Source organism: Drosophila pseudoobscura, chromosome 3, assembly GCF_009870125.1.
Source record: "Drosophila pseudoobscura strain MV-25-SWS-2005 chromosome 3, UCI_Dpse_MV25, whole genome shotgun sequence".
Classification (NCBI taxonomy): Eukaryota; Metazoa; Arthropoda; class Insecta; order Diptera; family Drosophilidae; genus Drosophila; species Drosophila pseudoobscura.
In genome coordinates this window covers 13,316,675-13,333,730 of record NC_046680.1, presented here as the reverse complement: position 1 = coordinate 13,333,730, position 17,056 = coordinate 13,316,675, and the positions used below count along the sequence as shown (strand labels likewise).

The following is a 17,056-nucleotide window of genomic DNA, read 5'->3' as shown; positions in this document are numbered from 1 at the left end:
TGATCCTTAGAAGACAAACGTGTTCACAATTCTATAACATCCATTTACCCCAGGGTATGTGTGCTTGGAACTAGCAACATGTTTGTGTATGGAATGGGACTCATTGTTGCAATAGCGAAACTGCGGCGAATCGGGTATTGCCTATGTTTCAAGCTATATAGATTTGCCCACTTAGCATTATTCCATAGATAAATGTATTTTCTACAAGATTGCTTCTTTTAATTACCTTTATGTATTTTATTTTGACCAAAAAACGGTTTTCAAGTAAATTTTGCCGCATATTTTGTGTATGGAATGAGACTCATTGTTGCCAAAGCGAATTGGGGTGAAATGCGGCGAACTGCGGCGAATTCAAAAGTTCGCATATTCCGTTGAATAATACTATCTATATGGAAGATTTAGCCATGCCCACACAATTTTGTACGATTGATGAATCAATTCTATTCATGATTGGCCTATTCGAAATACTTGCATTTATTGGATTTTTATATAACATTGAAAATGAAATTAATAGATGACAAAAATACCATTTAGCACTAAAAAACACCTCATGGGAGCGCGGCGAAAACCAGTTTCTACAGTATATACGGTCTCACTTGAAAAATATACCGAGTGGTGCGCGCCAAATCGAAATTTTTTGAATGTGAGCGACAATTACTTAAATGTTGTCAACCGGGCCTTTATCTATGCCCACATAATTTTATACGATTAATGAAACTATTTTCTATTTGACTGGTCTATTTTAAGTACTTGCTCTTATTAGATTTTGCCAAAAAAAGGTCAAACATTGTTTTTGCCTTAATTTTTGTTGCTCAACAACAATATAGCGACTCGTATGATGCAAAACCGAACTTAGCCCACTTAAGCCCCTATATTTAAATCGTTCAACTACTTGAGGTAAATAGATTGTAAATTCTTCTTGTAGATAATTGCCATCTTTCCTCTGAATTTCAAAAAACACCACGATATCTTTCACTTGAACTGCGCTAAAATTAGTAAACTTTCATTATTTCCGGTGGATTACTAACAACATTATTATTATTATTATTATTATTATGAGTTAATCGTTAAGGGGACCCCTTTTTATTTGATTGTTGTTTATAAGATAAGATTAAAACGAAAAAGGTCAACGCATAAACGTAAATATACACGGAATGAAACGTAAGTGTATGGAACGTTACGTCATTGTTGCTAGTCACAGGTATCCGCCATGAGTATGGAAATTTGTATGCCCTATTTCATTTCAATTTGATTAGTTTCGTCTATATATATCCCGGTAACGATACATAGTTCCGTTATCTGCAAGAATACATAAAACCCTCCACTAAGAATATGAGATGATATATCTCTGCCTAGGCTAGTATTGAAGTTTATACCATTCTATATATTCCCCATATTCTTGTTTATACCTCTAAAAAACAGTTAATAAATTTAGAAAAATTGCCAGCAGTGAGAGTTAAATACAATTTCATATCGATGCTTTTGTGGAATACAAATCATATGAAAATAATATATTGAATATATGTATATATAGCGTGAGTCCTACTTGCCATGGATATTTTAGTAATCACGATCAATCGCCCATCTCCAACGAGTAAGCCAAGGATGCATTCCGATGCCAGCAGCACCTATCGATACTAGCGCGGCTATAATCGATATATCTCACGCTCATGCACGTGTTTACTACACGCATTATTTTTGTGTTTTCAAATTTCATATTTAGACCAGTCTTTACCTGCGCACAAAGATGCCACGCTCCAAACGCGATAAGAAAGGTACGTCTTTAGCTATTTGGAGAGCTTTGGAGTAGTTCTTAATCCAGAGACCGTCTATTACAGTTTCGTTAACAAAGACCGACCGCAAGGGTCTGGCTTGGAAACAGCGATTCGTCGATGATATCAGATTCTGTGTAGGAAAGTACCCCAATATATTCGTGTTCCAGGTGCAAAACATGCGCAACAGCATACTGAAGGACCTGCGACAGGAATGGAAGAACAATTCGCGCATCATCTTTGGGAAAAACCGCGTAATGCAAATCGGCCTGGGACGCACAAAGAGCGAAGAAATGGAAGCAGGTCTGCACAAGGTAAAGTTCTTGTCAATCTATCCATATAAAATCTAGTATTTGTAATGTTTTGTGTGTTGAATCAGCTCGCCAAGCGCCTTAACGGCCAGGTGGGTCTACTGTTCACAGAAAAGTCCAAAGAGGAAGTCTTGGAATGGGCAGAAAATTACTGGGCGGTGGAATATGCGCGAAGTGGTTTTATCGCAACCGAGACGGTTACATTGCCAGCCGGTCCCCTCGAGGACTTTGCCCACTCCATGGAGCCCCATTTGCGTTCGTTGGGCATGCCCACCAAGCTGGAAAAGGGCATCGTGACCATCTACAGTGATTACACCGTATGCGAAGAGGGAAAGGTCCTTACACCCGAGCAAGCGCGTATACTCAAATTGGTGGGCAAACCAATGGCCAAGTTCCGAATGACGATTCAGTGCTCCTGGACAAAGAGTGATGGCTTCCAGTTGCACGTTGAGGACGGAATAAACGACGAAACACAAGTCGACAGCGCCGTAGAAGAGGATGTCGAGGAAATGGACGAAGATAAAGATGATGATGAGGACGAAGCTGAATAAATTAGTTTTAAGTTTAGAATTAATTTTTTATGTATATATGAAGTAAAAATACATATATATGCACATACTTTTATCAGATATTTGGTTGGTCTTCGAAAGTAGTTTCCATTATATAAAATCATACTCTATATGTATATTTATATTTGACATTATATTATCTTACGATCAACACAGATAATACTTTACTTGAACATTAAGCTAAAACTAAGTAAACGAAAACACTTAAAAAGCATTTGTGTATAGTATTGCAGCAAAGTCAAAGCCATTTCACGTTGCAAAGAAATAAAATTTAGCAAAGGCACTCCAGGGATCCATCCAACCACATCCGGATCCTTAACTCGCAACCGGTTGATCGCCGTCATTTTCTGTCACTATGAACAGGACCACGGGCCGATTAGCACCGTCTCCGTCTTCCGAATTATCTACACTGACGACACCCAGCAGATCGTTTCCTGACAGCGATGGGGCTGGCGATAAGTCATCGAGCTCTGGCGCACTTGTTGTTGCTCTTAGAAAGAGTTCCAAGGGTATTCCCTGTTCCAAGAGTTCTGGATTTATAGCCTGATCCTCGATACTGTCTGGTCCCAAATCTGTCATCAAATCCATCTGCTCATCATCCTCCCTCTCTGCTGGTAACGTAAACGGCTCCTCAGGTGTGTCCATATGTTATTTGCCCGACAGCAAGGCTGGCGCCGAAATAGTTGGTACAGTGCATCCGGCTTCCATATGCTCGATGACCTGCTGCTTCAGCTGCGCCACATGATCCTTGAGACTTTTCACAATGCCGCCCAAATCAACGTTCTCGCCCTTCAGTATCTTCACGCGGTCCTCCAGCTTCGAGATGCGTTCCAGCTTTCGCTTGCGGCACTTAGATGCGGCAACGCGATTCCGTTGACGTTTGCGCTCCAGCTTGATCTTTTCCTGTGTTTCCATATCGATTGGACTAACCGTTGGGGAGCCGGCTGGGTTCTGGGGCTCATCCTTGATGACAGGGAAGCCCTCGCCCATGTTGGCATAGGTGAAGGTCCCACCGCTGATGCCATTATTCACTGCCGTCATAGTAGTGCCAGTGACAGTTGGGTTGGCGGTTGGATTGCTGGCAGGGAAGGCCTGCGAATTTGTGTGCAGGTTCTGCAGCGCCTCTTCGAAGCCCTTGCCAAAGGCTTCCTGTTCGGATGTAACCGGTCCCACCTTGGTTGGAAACACTTTGCCCGGCTGCGGCGTTTGCATCATATGGTTGGACAGCAGTATTTTTTCCAGGTCTGGTGTGTTGACGGTCTTGGCTTGCAGATCTGGCGAATTAATCACCAGCGGCGCTATAATGCGTTTGTTCTTCGCTGCCTTGTTGTTCAGGTCCAAGAAGCCCGGACGTTTATTCGCATTGGGCGTTGAGGTGATGCCAGGTGTCTGGAAATCCAAAGACATCGTCGAACTCTCTTCGTTGCCTACTGGTTCCGTCTTTGGCACAATTGGTGTGGCGCCCGATCCAGCACTGGCGCTCGATGCATTCGCATTGGATAGGGAAGCGGCGGACACGGGGGTTTTCATCTTTGCCCAAGTGATGACGTCAGACTGATTCCAATGAAACGAAATATAAACAAGAGGTTCAATCTGATAACTCGTTTCCCACTTGATGACTCATACAAATATTTGTTCTTCTTCTTACTCACCCGAACAAAATAAGTGCTGCGCAGTGTGTGGAATTTATACCGTATTTGTATGTGCACGGCTGTGTGCCTTCCTATTCCCGGATCTTAAATTTTTTACTGCCGTATTTTGAAATAGCTCACAATTATATCCTGTAATTTATTTATAAATTTAATTTCGCAAACTTCAAGTGGTGTTTTGATCTGTGGGTTTATCGATAACATATACGGTCCTACACCTCAGAGATATACCAAAATATACCGCCTATTTTAAAATATACCGTAAATATACTGACGAATTCAAGTTATATTATACATATTCCTCGATTTTGATATTCCGTGGAATATTATTAGCTATATAGAACATTTAGCTCTGCCGACATAATTTTATCCGATTAATGAACTAACTTATTTTAAATACGTGCTTTTATTGTATTTTGACTAAAACAAGGTTAAAGCAAAAAAACTCTACAAAAAACTGTCGCAATGCTTTCACGTCAATCTTGCTGGTATTTGAAGATTTGTTGCTTATCAACCGGAGTATGGCCATATTGATACCCTATTTCGTTAATTTGATATGAAGATCCAAACTGTTTTTAAAACTTAATTAATACAGAAATTTTCTCAATAAACTGCAAAATATGGTTGAAATTCATTGTTTCTACCGATTCATACCCGATTCAAAGAGATCGAAAAAGAGAGTCTTAACCGATGATATGGGATAAGAACGAAAAGGACTCACTCACATTAAAAAGTTTCCTCTTATCGGAATCATCCAAAAAGCTCAAAACGGAATTTTTGGAGGCCGAAGCCGAATTTATTTCAAATTGATGATAACTGTATAGCATAAATATGGGGTTTTCAAACTGTAGCATGTACATCAAATTTAAATTTATATAATATAGTATAGGTATGTAAATACATTTATAATATTTTGATTTAATATACTGAATATATTTTAACCAATCTGTAGTGCAGTTCAGCGGCTCATTTTTAACTTAGCTTTAGTAAGTTTCCATTTCCCTTCTCCTTTCTCCTTTCCATTGTAGTTTTGTATATTATATAATCACATCTATAGATCTTTTATTGTTTTTACACTGAAACACATTTAAGTATGTATATGTTTATTCGTAGACATGTTTTAATATATATATAGAGAGATTTATACATATGTATCTCTGATAGATTAGTAGTAGTGTTAGCTGTGGACAACCCATAAGCCGACAATTGGGACCATCCGGGAGATACTTTGATCGGCTCGACTCATTCTCTCCTACAATACAATCCTATTTTATATATGCCTGTATATTTGTGTCTGTCTGACCGTAACTGAATTCAAAGCTGTAGTTAAGCATTTGATTCTCGAACTGCGGCTAGCTGCCTATTTCGAAATCGCTCTCAAAATCTCGCAAGGAGAACTTAGTTATACAAAAACAAAACTAAAAACCGATTATGCGAATATTACATACAAATATGCGCTTAATTGTCTTTTGGTTTTTGATTTGATTATATATGGAGGTCCTGTGGATATATAGTTTGTATGATTACGACCTCTTTGTACACAAACACTTATGTAACTTTAAATATGTTTAGCAAACTTCTGTATTTGGACATTTAACATTCAATTAGGAGTGGAGTGGTTTAAAGACGCTGCTTAAATGGATTGTGGCTCGGTATTGGCGTATTGTATTTGTATTCGTATTTGCCTGTAGGTATATAGCATATATAGCACTTCCCTTGGGTAGCAGTTGAGTTTTTGTGCTACCGGCAAAGGGTTTCAAGAGCTGGAAAGTACATATTGTACATCGAAATACGCCCCTAATGCCCCGCTATATTCGGTGTCAACTGCTGCAAGTCGATGTGATTATACATACATATACAATATTTTTGCAATTAGCATAGGTTACTATGGTACTCTAGGTTGCCCTCTGCCACCGCCTATGGAGTGGTAGACAGGAAAATACACACATCAAAATATTCTATATATTTGGTTTTGGTTTTGAATCAAACTTTTGATCTTTGCTAGTTCAGCATATTCTTTTTTGTTTTTGTTTTGGATTAACATATGGGGCCCCCTGCTTTTCGCTGTAGCTTCTTTTTTGATTATTCTTTTTAAACGCACACAAAGAAGATGATAGGAAAACGTTTATAGCCCAATCTCGCGCATGGCCCTGTACAGACAGGGATTCTTCAAGCACTCACGCGGTCCAAGCTGTCGGCCGGGCGTGCCGCGCAGTATCATCAGGATGGAACGGGCCACCGACTGGCAATCGTTACTGCTGCCACAGATGCTGTCGGCCTCGGCCAAATACTGATAGTCGCAGGCCACCTGCGAGGCTCCCTGGAGGAAAATTAGAAACAGTTTCATCAGTTCTATGCCCCAGCGCAGTGCAGTGGGCCAATACTTACACAGAGATAGCATATTTGGTGGACACCGCACAGGGGAAGAAGCTCTTGGTTGACGTCCCCTGAAATCAAATCGACTCCCCGACAGCGCTCCGCCATGGACTCAATGACGGGGCACTGGTTGGAGCCGATTATGTAGTTCTTGTTGCCCAGATAGGCATCGTTCAGGGTCTCGTACGGGACACTTCCAGCGGTGAGGGCCTCCTCCATGTTGTTGGGCTGCTCCGGATACCGCAAGTATCCGCTGCGCTTCCTCTTCTCCATATCATGCGGTGGCTTGGCATCTCTGAGTGGTCATGGAAAAGAAGATTAGGTGTGGAGTAATCATCTGGGATTTGGCTTACTCAGCCTGCTCCTTCTTGACGCTGTATCGCTTCTTGGCCGACCAGTAGTTGGGTTCTAGGGTGTTTTCCTCCGAATCCGGCTCGATGGTATTGCGCATTAAGTGGTTTTCGTTGTCCACCGACTGCCGCAGCTTGTCCAGGGCACGACGCATCTTCTCCAGGCTGTAGGCCGTGGCCAGGCGGGACAGAACGTGGTCCTTGATCTTGCGTATGTCCTCCCTGTTGTTGACGCCCTCGTGTGCACCCGTATACTTGATGGTCTCATCGATGATGAAGTCCTCAATCGACTGCAGCTTCCTGTCCATGCTCTCCAGCTTCTCTGGATCCATGTCCCGCTTCTTCTTGCTCTCTTCCTGCGCATCCGGTTCCTCCTCTTCGTTGTTGTTACTATTATTGTTTGTGCTGTCACTTTCTAAACGCTTCTTCGTTTGCCTTTAATAAGGGGATTTGATAAGAGTTACTTCAGATATAATCTCCACTGGATCCAATCAAAACTCACTCAGTTTCCTGGGCAGACTTCTTCTTGCGGTCTAGGTCCAGACCAAAGTACTGGGACCAGTCGATAGACTTCTTGGCCCTCAGCATCAGATGGCCCACAGTGGGCGCCCGGAGATGCTTGGAGTGTCCGGCGACGCTGACTGCGGCTCGCTTCTTCTTGCGTCGCCGCTCATCGGCCTCCGCCTCGGTGTCCGGCTCGGCATCGCCCTCATCCTCGTCGAACTCATCGTGGTCGTCCTCATCGGAGCTCTCCTCACCCTCATCATCGTGCTCGTCCACGTCGTGGTCGTGCTCGTCACTGTCCCTATGATGTACGTGATCGCTACGCTTGCGATGTCGGTACTCTGGACCCATGCCGGGAACGTGGTTGCCATGATGGCCGGCATGTCCGCCATGCTGGACCATCTCGCCAGCTCCAGCGGGAGCGGCAGGCTTCTCGTTGGTCACGTTCACGCGCTGGAAATTAATCTCCAATCGCATGTCACCCAAGGCCGTGGTCGTGGCTGGTGGCGTCTCCGGGACATGGGCTGCGGTGGTAGTATTCGGCTCATCAGCCGAACGCTTCTTTTTCTCGTCCGACTGCTCCTGCAGCGGCTTTAGATGGGAGTCGACGGGCTTGCCAAAAAGTTCGCTCAGCTCCTGGGCCACTCGCTCGTCGGTCTTGGCCAGCGGCATCTGCTCCTTGTTGCTGCCAATGGCCCGCTTGGCCACTGGGAACCGCTTCTTCTTGTCGGCATTGGCATTGTACGGCAGCCATGGAAGGACCGGATAGGAGCGCTTCTTCTGCATCAACAGGTAGTATGGTGGCACGCGCATCCGCTTCTTCTGTTCAAACAGTTCGGGATCCAGATCCTGTTCTTGCTGGTGCTGCTGCGGCTGGACATCTTTTCCCAGTTGCTGGCGCTGGTCGAAATGATGCCACCACTGACGCACTGCATCCTTGTACCGCTCGCTGCGATCCTGTTCCCCGGCCTCCTCGATCTCGCGCAGAAACTGATCCGCCAGCTCGTTATGTGCGGGCTCTCCGCTTAGTGGTGGTTGATTCTCACGTTCACGGAACACAGACGGAGCTGGTGCATCTGCAAAAATGAGCGAAAATCCATCGATGACTTAACCTTGTGTCCTTGAAACGGAATCAGAAACAGGTTGCCCCGACTGGCAGGCAGTCCATAAATCTTTTACCCAAACGGACATGCATCAAGTTGTTGGCCGTGCGAAAGCCATTAAATGAAATGACAGGAAGGAAGAAGGGCTGTTAGGATCTGCTTCCAGCTGGTTGCATTCATCATCGACCCATATAGTATCACCCACCTAATGCCACTCACAAGTTAATCGGAGCTAAGTGGTTTTAGCCGGGGCCATTGTTCGCCTCTTATCCGCTCAATCCTCCATATATTATCGGCCCAGCTTCTTGAGTCGACGGATGGACCGACAAGCGTGTGCTTGTCCGTGTGCGTGTGCGTGCGTGTCTGTGCTTTGCTTTGAGCTTTTACTTACCGAGCTGCTCGTCACGTTCTCGAAAGAGGGACGGGGCGGCGGAGAGGCGCTTCCTACTCTCATCGGCAAACAGATTATTGCGATTGTTGTCCAAATCGTCGCCAGCGCCGGACCCAAAGTCGTAGCCACTGAACGGTGGACCCAGGGCGCGATCCGGCTCAAAGTCGTCGGAGTCGCGCCCTAAGTACTTGGCGAGCTCTTTATTAATTCGGTGCCGATTACGATTCTTACTCTTTCCAAATAAATCATCTGCATCGGAGGCAACCGGAGAACACAAATAAACGGGACCACGCGAGACCAAAGAGCAGAGAGGACAAAGGAAAAGAGAAACAGAAACGAAACAGAAGCAAAGAAAGAAAACGGTAAATGTGATTGTCAGAGTGCGCTGTGCTTTAAGGTGCTCAGTGGGTCAGCGCGGGAGGGGAGGGGAGCTGTGCTTAGGGGCAAAGCAAGGCAAGTGCAAGCTACATATATGTATGTATGTATCGGCGGATGTCCCTCCTCATTATTGTTGGGTACTCAGTTCCAGATGACGGTGACTGGGCGAGACGGACGGCCTACATGCATCCGACAGCTACTTGCGTGGGCTGCCAGCATTGCGTAAGTTTCGCGGTTTTGGTCACTTCAGGGTTAATAATATCTGGAGCAGGCATTTGATGGATTTGTGACAGCTAAAGTGTGGGTGGGGGGTCTATAGGAAGTTTCCTTCATTTCTCGTCACTTACCTTCTTCCCAGTCATCCAGCGGGGGTGGGGCATTCAACGGAAATTTCGATGCCTCGCGACGGTGCAGCTCGTCAACGGCTGCCTGGAGCGAATAGGCGGCGGTGCGCTGTGGTGTTGCCCAGATGCACTGCAGGAGTAGTAGCACCACGAAGCTACCGTAAATGCTCAAAAATCGCTTAGCCATCCTTACTGTCGCTGACTCACTCTACCAACTGCAACGAGAACGAGCAAAAAACAAAGGGAAAGGGTAAAAAAGGGGTTCGGAGTCAAAAAGAGAGGCATAAAACGTTACGGTTGAATGGTTGAAACATAACCCCGTTAAAAGTGATTTTATGCTCAACACGTTCCACGGCGGCCCGGCACGGTAAAAAACTTTTAATTACATTTGCACTTTAAAGCAAGGTTTATATATAGTCTGTACATATGTATGTTGTATATACATACGCTTCTTTATGGTGTGTGAAATTCCATATTACTTTACTTAATTATGCAGATGATCATCATCAGGTAACCAAATTCCGCAGGACAAAAGGTATTTGAATAATCTACCCATTGGGTCCCGACTATCTAATGAAGAACATCCTCTACCGCCCACACGCATATAAAAGGTTCCCCCTTATAAATCAATAAAATTCCAATGTGCGTGAATATTTTCATCATCTTCATCAAAATTGGAGGGAGTAGAATTTCTATCTTCAGAGCTTCTATCTACGTACTTCCTTTTCGTCTGCTCCATGGGCTGAATTCTTGGTCGCTGACAAAAGCCAGAGTTGACAATTATGTGAAAGTTGAATGGTTGGTTGGATGCCAAATGCCATTGAGTGCGAGCTCATCCCACCCATTCCATTCCTCATTCCTTTTCTTAACGATGGCGATGGCGCACATAAGTATGCTATACATTCCTGACTTCAGCAGAGAATGGGAATAAATCTCAATGAATAGACGCCTTGGATGTGGCCACCTACACATGCATGCCACGTACCTGCGGCAGCGTTAGCTTTTCATTTGTACCATTAAATGTCAAGGCAGCTGACATTTTATCCTTCCTTTCTTTGGGTTTTCTTTAGTTTGGTTTAACAGCTCCCTTGCACCTACTGTGGCTCGCCTACAGCTGTTGGCTTCATTATTCTGGTCTTAGTTGATGTTGCTATTGGTTCTTTCAATATATTATTTCTGCATGGCTGGGCTCTTGTCTCCTCACTATCTAGTCGTTTATGCCGGCTTAAAGTTGAGGTCAGGAACGCAAATGCAGGAAAACGGATTTCAGTCTCATTGAATTACAATACGAGGTTAGAAGACTGTTGTTGGGATACGTGCTCTTTGGATGGACCGTTGCCTGTTGCTTCTTGGGAAGGTTTTCCACAGTAGGAAAATCGAATTTTCTCCTTACAGCTGCTGGTTCATTTGATTGAATATTGATTAGAGTCTCAGCTTGTGTCTTGGTTGTATGTACCGCAAAATGCAGCTAGTGTCAATCATTCAATTGCAGACTACAAAGATCGCCTAGAAAATTAATTTTGTATCCCTCTCCACCTCTCCCTAATATGACCAGATTTTTGGATCCATTTGACAGAGAGGCCAGGACCCAGCAGGAAATTCATATTAGCGAGATAATTGAATTTGCCGCAGTAATTTTGAAACCATGGATACCCTGCTCAGGATTATACATTTATTTTCTGGTTTTCCCTGCAGCAAATTGGGACAAATTGAATTGGGCATTCGCCGGCGGACCCCAACTAAGTGAGTCGCGTCCGGGATGCATTTTGCCAGAGGAAGAGGAAGAGTTGGTGGAAGTGGCTAATTAGGCTGCTGGGGCATGAGCTTTTTGGCTTAAAATATTTAAATGAAGCCGGAACGCTGCTGCTGTCCTGGGGCCAAATTCTACGACGACAGAAGGAGGAGCAACTTGTTTGTCAAGCTTGTTATGCGACTGTTATGCCCCCCACGAGTGCGGGGGCGAGTGTGTGTATGTATGTACCTTTTTATGTGTGATGTATTCAAGTTTCAGTTCAGTTCAGTTCACGACTGCTTGAAGCATTCGCAAACAAAAACAACTTGTGCAATCAAGCAATTTGCAATATCTAATTAGAGACAGGAAATGAGAGAGTGCTGCGAATAAATTTTACGCAATATTCGTGGCGTCTTTTCACCGCCCTTGCGTTACGCCCACACACACGCCCCCACATCGCCGACGAAAAAGCAACGAAAAACAAATCAATGGCAAGTCCATGCACAGAATTTGCACAGCTCTTGCTCTTGCAGCCGAGTAAGGACTCCGTTTGCATCTCATGTATTGGTCGCTACTCACTTGATTTCAATTTGCAGTTAGTTGTAAGTTGCACTTTTTCCTCGAAAATTAAGAATACTTTTGCTCAGACACTTTTCACAACATGGCGTCACGCCTACGCCAGAGCACTGAAAGTTAGTCGGGTCCTTCAGTCCTAAGTCAAGACGGAACAGTGTCGGACCACTGGCACAGGGCTCGGTGTTTTATACAGCGAATTCGCCTCTGCGAAAGGATACGAGCGAATTCAGCAAAAGCTTCGGGAGAGAGCCAGCTAAGCTGTTGCTCAAGGACCTTTCGCTCGGAGCGAAGCATGCCCTCTCTTTTCCTAGAGCGAGAGGGCATGAATGTGGAAAACTTTTTGGGGAACAGGTAGGCCGTCCCGCCCCCTTCGCATGGCATGTATGTGAGTTCGTCGTCTGCCTGTGCTCTCCTCTCAGTTTCGCTTTGATATTCCCATTTGAGACATATCGACACTAAATAAATATATCACAAAACATTATAGTATAATTTCTAAAATTTTCAAAAATGAGCGGTTGGAAGCAATTTTTAGCTGGTACAATAGCCGCTCTAGGTGCCTTCTGCCTGGGCTGCTGCATCGGATGGTCAGGACCTGTTGAGCAAGAAGTTAAAGCAGGGGACGCATACAAGTTCGCGCCCTCCTCCATGGAATGGGGATGGATATCCTCGTTGATGACATTGGGAGGTGCCGCATCCTGCATCCCCGTTGGAGTTCTAATTGGCATTTTTGGACGCAAGATCACGATGCTGGGCCTGGCTCCCCCCTTTTTCATCGGCTGGCTGCTGATTATCTTTGCCCAGAAAGCCTTTATGCTGATGATTGGCCGCTTCATAGTGGGATTCTGTGGCGGAGCCTTCTGCATCACGGCTCCCATGTACAACACGGAGATCGCCGAGCTGAGCAAGCGCGGCATTATGGGCTGCTTCTTCCAGTTGCTGATCGTCCACGGCATACTATATGCCTTCATCGTGGGTGCCTTCGCCAAAGTTAAGATGATGAACATACTCTGCGCCATCTGGCCGATCATTTTTTTCGTGCTATTCCTTTGGATGCCGGAGTCCCCGGTCTATCTGGCACAGAAGGGCAAGAACGACAAAGCGGAGAAGTCGCTGAAGTTTCTCCGCGGCAAGGATGCCGACGTCAGTGCAGAATCCAATCAAATGGCAAGCGAAGGCAATAAGGAGAAAGTCAAGCCAATGCAAGCCCTCTGTCGCAAGAACACTCTCAAAAGTATGGCCATTTCGATGATGCTGATGCTTTTCCAGCAGGTAACCGGCATCAATGCCATTCTTTTCTACGCCACTGGCATATTCAAGGATGCCGGTACTGGATTTTCGCCCTCAGCCTCCACCATTATACTGGGCGTGGTTCAAGTTATTGCCACTATTGTCTCCATCTTGCTGATCGACAAACTGGGGCGCAAGATTCTGCTGCTCACCTCAGCGGCCCTTATGTTCTTGGCTACTTTGATCATGGCCCTCTACTTCCAGTGGCTGTCGAAAAAAAATGTCGGCTGGCTGCCCGTGCTTGCTGTTTGCATCTTCATCATTGGATTCTCACTTGGATTTGGCCCCGTCCCATGGCTGCTGATGGCCGAACTGTTCGCCGAGGATGCCAAGCCCGTGGCTGGAGCCATTGCGGGCACTACCAATTGGATTTTCGCCTTCATTGTGACTTTGGCCTTTCCACTGATCAAGGACGAATTTGGTCCTGCTGCCTGCTTCTGGATCTTTGCCGCCGTCTCCTTCGCCGCCATCATTTTCGTTCTGTTCCTGGTGCCCGAGACGAAGGGCAAGACTCTGAATGAGATTCAAGGAATGATCGCTGGCGGCAAAAAGGACTAGGGAAAGCATCCCAATGTATTCGTTATTAGTTTATTAAATGAATAGAACTACTGGCATGGTATGAACAGTGATGTCGATTCCCATGTGGCTAAGCGATGGGGCACTTTGGGGACTATAAAATTAGGTGCTATATCTACATACATACATGTAGGCTTAACGGAAAAATTATTTTATTCCTGTCATACAAACGATTGATATGATTAAAATATTATCAAATGTTTTGGGCCCTAGGTAGCTAGTGTTTACAAATCTCCTGTCACGGTGTTTGTGTAACAGTTGCTGCCAAAGAGTATAACCGATTTTTACAACATGTTTTGCATAGTTTGTAGGTATGCTAATGGGCTTTTAACTATTTTTCATATCCCATACAGACCATAAACCTAATCAAGTATGATTTGATCTTTTTGTGCGTGTGGGTAGGAAATATGGTAAATAATAGAGCAGGACGAACAGATGAACGAATCAAGTTAGATAACGAAAATGTGCGTGTGAGCATGTCTAAATAGCGTAAATCTCAATCACAGGAGGTACGAGATGAGCGAAACAAAGAATGAACAACAAACTGGAACGGAGATAAGCAAAATGGCAGACCATTACGAGCCAAGTATTGAATATTTCGCGCATTCGAAATTCACCCAAATTCAAACATGAGTCTGACTATATGTGCGGCTCACCAAGAAAAGTGCAATTAGCTGAAATTGAGATACCAGTTTGCTCCTCTTCTCGGATCCAATACTGCATCAAATGGTTAGCCATTTGTTCATTTTATTTAAAATAATAAATTTAGTGTATATAATTAATATCTTTCAGAGGTAAAGTTTGAAGTGCAAAATAATTACATTTACATATATTTAAATGAGCCTGTCGCTTCTATTTCGGACTCCCTTTATTTATTATCTTGGATATAGTCATAGGATGCCTATATTTTTACATGACATTGTAAATATATTGAAAAACTCACAGAACAAATTGGAGCTGAAGGTGGCTGTGCTTATTCTTTTGTCAGTATCACTTTTAAACATATAACATATAACACATATTTGTCGAACATAAATATATAGAAATTGCTAAAATTTTCCTAAAATGAGCGGCTGGAAGCAGTATCTGGCTGGTGTTGCAGCAGCTTTTGGTGCCTTCTGCCTGGGCGCCAGCATCGGATGGTCAGGACCTGTTGAGAAAGAAGTTAGGGGAGGGGGCGCATACAAGTTCACGCCCTCCTCCGCGGAATGGGGATGGATCTCATCGCTGTTGACCTTAGGAGCTGCCACCTCGTGCATCCCTGCTGGAGTTCTAATTGGCATTTTTGGACGCAAGATCACGATGCTGGGCCTGGCACCCCCCTTCTTCATCGGCTGGCTGCTGATTATCTTTGCCCAGAAAGCCTTTATGCTGATGATTGGCCGCTTCATAGTGGGATTCTGTGGCGGAGCCTTCTGCATCACGGCTCCCATGTACAACACGGAGATCGCCGAGCTGAGCAAGCGCGGAATCATGGGCTGCTTCTTCCAGTTGCTGATCGTCCACGGCGTACTCTACGGCTTCATCGTGGGCGCCTACGCCAAAGTTAAGATGATGAACATACTCTGCGGTATCTTGCCCATCATCTTCTTTGTGCTATTCATTTGGATGCCGGAGTCTCCGGTCTATCTGGCACAGAAAGGAAAGAACGACAAAGCGGAGAAGTCGCTGAAGTTTCTCCGCGGCAAGGATGCCGACGTCAGTGCAGAATCCAATCAAATGGCAAGCGAAGGCAATAAGGAGAAAGTCAAGCCAATGCAAGCCCTCTGTCGCAAGAACACTCTCAAAAGTCTGGGCATCTCGATGATGCTGATGGTGTTTCAGCAGGTAACCGGCATCAATGCCATCATCTTCTACTCCACTGGGATATTCACAGATGCCGGAACTGGATTTTCGCCCGCAATCTCCACGATTATCATCGGGGTGGTTATGGTTATTGCAACTATTGTCTCCATCATGCTTATCGACAGAGTGGGCCGCAAGATTCTGCTGCTCGTCTCAGCGGCCCTTATGTTCGTGACTACCTTGATCATGGCCGTTTACTTCCAGTGGCTGTTGAAAAAAAATGTCGGCTGGCTGCCCGTGCTTGCTGTTTGCGTCTTCATCAGTGGATTCTCCTTTGGATTTGGACCAGTTCCATGGCTGCTGATGGCCGAACTGTTCGCCGAGGATGCCAAGCCCGTGGCCGGAGCCATTGCGGGCACCACCAACTGGATGTGCGCCTTCATTGTGACTTTGGCCTTTCCACTGATCAAGGACGGATTTGGTGCTGCTGCCTGCTTCTGGATCTTTGCCGCCGTCTCCTTCGCCGCCATCATTTTCGTTCTGTTCCTGGTGCCCGAGACGAAGGGCAAGACTCTGAACGAGATTCAAGGAATGATCGCCGGCGGCAAAAAGGACTAGATAACCCATCTCAATATATATCGTTTTTTGTTTATTAAATGAAATACTAGCATGGTATGATAATTGCAGTCAATTCTCATGTGACTAAGCGATGGGACACTTTGGGGAGTATATTATAGGAATAGGGGCTATTGAACTAAATTAAGGGAGAACAGATTTGTATATTACTTCCAAAAAAGCGATTATCAAAAGCCTATAGTCTTAGCTATCTCTTATTTCTACTAGAATTGAAGTTTATTTTATGATCTAGAAAGCTATGTAATAGTATTGACTTCTGCATATTATTTCTCATGATCGTTACAACTCATGATATTGAGAAATTAATTTTATACAGATTTCACGTTGATTTCATTTATTAAAACTTATATGTAACAGCTTAATTTCGTTCCAAAAGTTTCTGATTTTCACGTATAAGGTGTACATACAGATTTTGGGCTGATTTCATCATCGAGGAGTGGCTAGCGATATCTACCACCTGTTGTTTTTTGTTGTTGAGTTGCCCGGGCAGGTCCCAAAATCAAGGTCGCGGCATTCTATTAATAGCTGCAGCTGCAGCTGAAGCACTTACCATCCGTGCACTCCACTCTTCCTGCAAGCAAGCTCTGCTCTCCAACCAGAACCAGACCGCACAAACACTGCACTGAACTCTGTTCCGAAAACAGAACCTCACTGGGGGAAATGCAAGTACAACCTGATGCAATCAGTAAGTATCAGTGCCAAATTGCAGCCGTGAGC

General features: G+C 44.7%; 5 protein-coding genes across 7 annotated transcripts; 3 read left to right on the top strand and 2 right to left on the bottom strand.

Annotated features, from left to right (window-relative positions):
- The first annotated feature begins 1,635 nt into the window (after window positions 1–1,635).
- Window positions 1,636–2,712, top strand: RpLP0-like (ribosomal protein LP0-like). The gene is made up of 3 exons (XM_001361065.4): window positions 1,636–1,775; window positions 1,839–2,086; window positions 2,152–2,712. The coding sequence occupies exons 1-3, from the start codon at window positions 1,748–1,750 to the stop codon at window positions 2,632–2,634; spliced, it is 759 nt and encodes a 252-aa protein (XP_001361102.2). The 5' UTR covers window positions 1,636–1,747; the 3' UTR covers window positions 2,635–2,712.
- A 54-nt stretch (window positions 2,713–2,766) lies between these two features.
- Window positions 2,767–4,527, bottom strand: Jra (Jun-related antigen). The gene is made up of 2 exons (XM_001361064.4): window positions 4,305–4,527; window positions 2,767–4,206 (listed from the first exon to the last, which is right to left on the bottom strand). The coding sequence occupies exon 2, from the start codon at window positions 4,180–4,182 to the stop codon at window positions 3,301–3,303; it is 882 nt and encodes a 293-aa protein (XP_001361101.2). The 5' UTR covers window positions 4,183–4,206; window positions 4,305–4,527; the 3' UTR covers window positions 2,767–3,300.
- Window positions 4,528–5,387: 860 nt separating this feature from the next.
- LOC4804558 (uncharacterized) lies at window positions 5,388–17,025 on the bottom strand. 3 transcript variants are annotated; one of them, XM_015184523.2, is made up of 7 exons: window positions 16,890–17,025; window positions 9,751–9,962; window positions 9,026–9,271; window positions 7,530–8,607; window positions 7,031–7,462; window positions 6,690–6,972; window positions 5,388–6,621 (listed from the first exon to the last, which is right to left on the bottom strand). In XM_015184523.2, exons 2-7 carry the CDS (start codon window positions 9,932–9,934, stop codon window positions 6,427–6,429), a joined length of 2,418 nt encoding a protein of 805 aa, XP_015040009.2. In that variant the 5' UTR covers window positions 9,935–9,962; window positions 16,890–17,025; the 3' UTR covers window positions 5,388–6,426. The 3 variants fall into 3 exon arrangements, with proteins under 3 accessions (XP_015040009.2, XP_001361100.3, XP_033233577.1); XM_001361063.4 differs by lacking the exon at window positions 16,890–17,025 and adding an exon at window positions 12,059–12,250; XM_033377686.1 differs by lacking the exons at window positions 9,026–9,271; window positions 16,890–17,025 and adding an exon at window positions 12,059–12,249.
- LOC4804557 (facilitated trehalose transporter Tret1-like) lies at window positions 12,474–13,967 on the top strand. The gene has a single exon (XM_001361062.4). It carries the CDS (start codon window positions 12,563–12,565, stop codon window positions 13,898–13,900), a length of 1,338 nt encoding a protein of 445 aa, XP_001361099.2. The 5' UTR covers window positions 12,474–12,562; the 3' UTR covers window positions 13,901–13,967.
- On the top strand, window positions 14,877–16,394 carry LOC6898520 (facilitated trehalose transporter Tret1-like). Its single transcript, XM_002138525.3, has one exon. It carries the CDS (start codon window positions 14,984–14,986, stop codon window positions 16,319–16,321), a length of 1,338 nt encoding a protein of 445 aa, XP_002138561.2. The 5' UTR covers window positions 14,877–14,983; the 3' UTR covers window positions 16,322–16,394.
- Window positions 17,026–17,056: the final 31 nt, after the last annotated feature.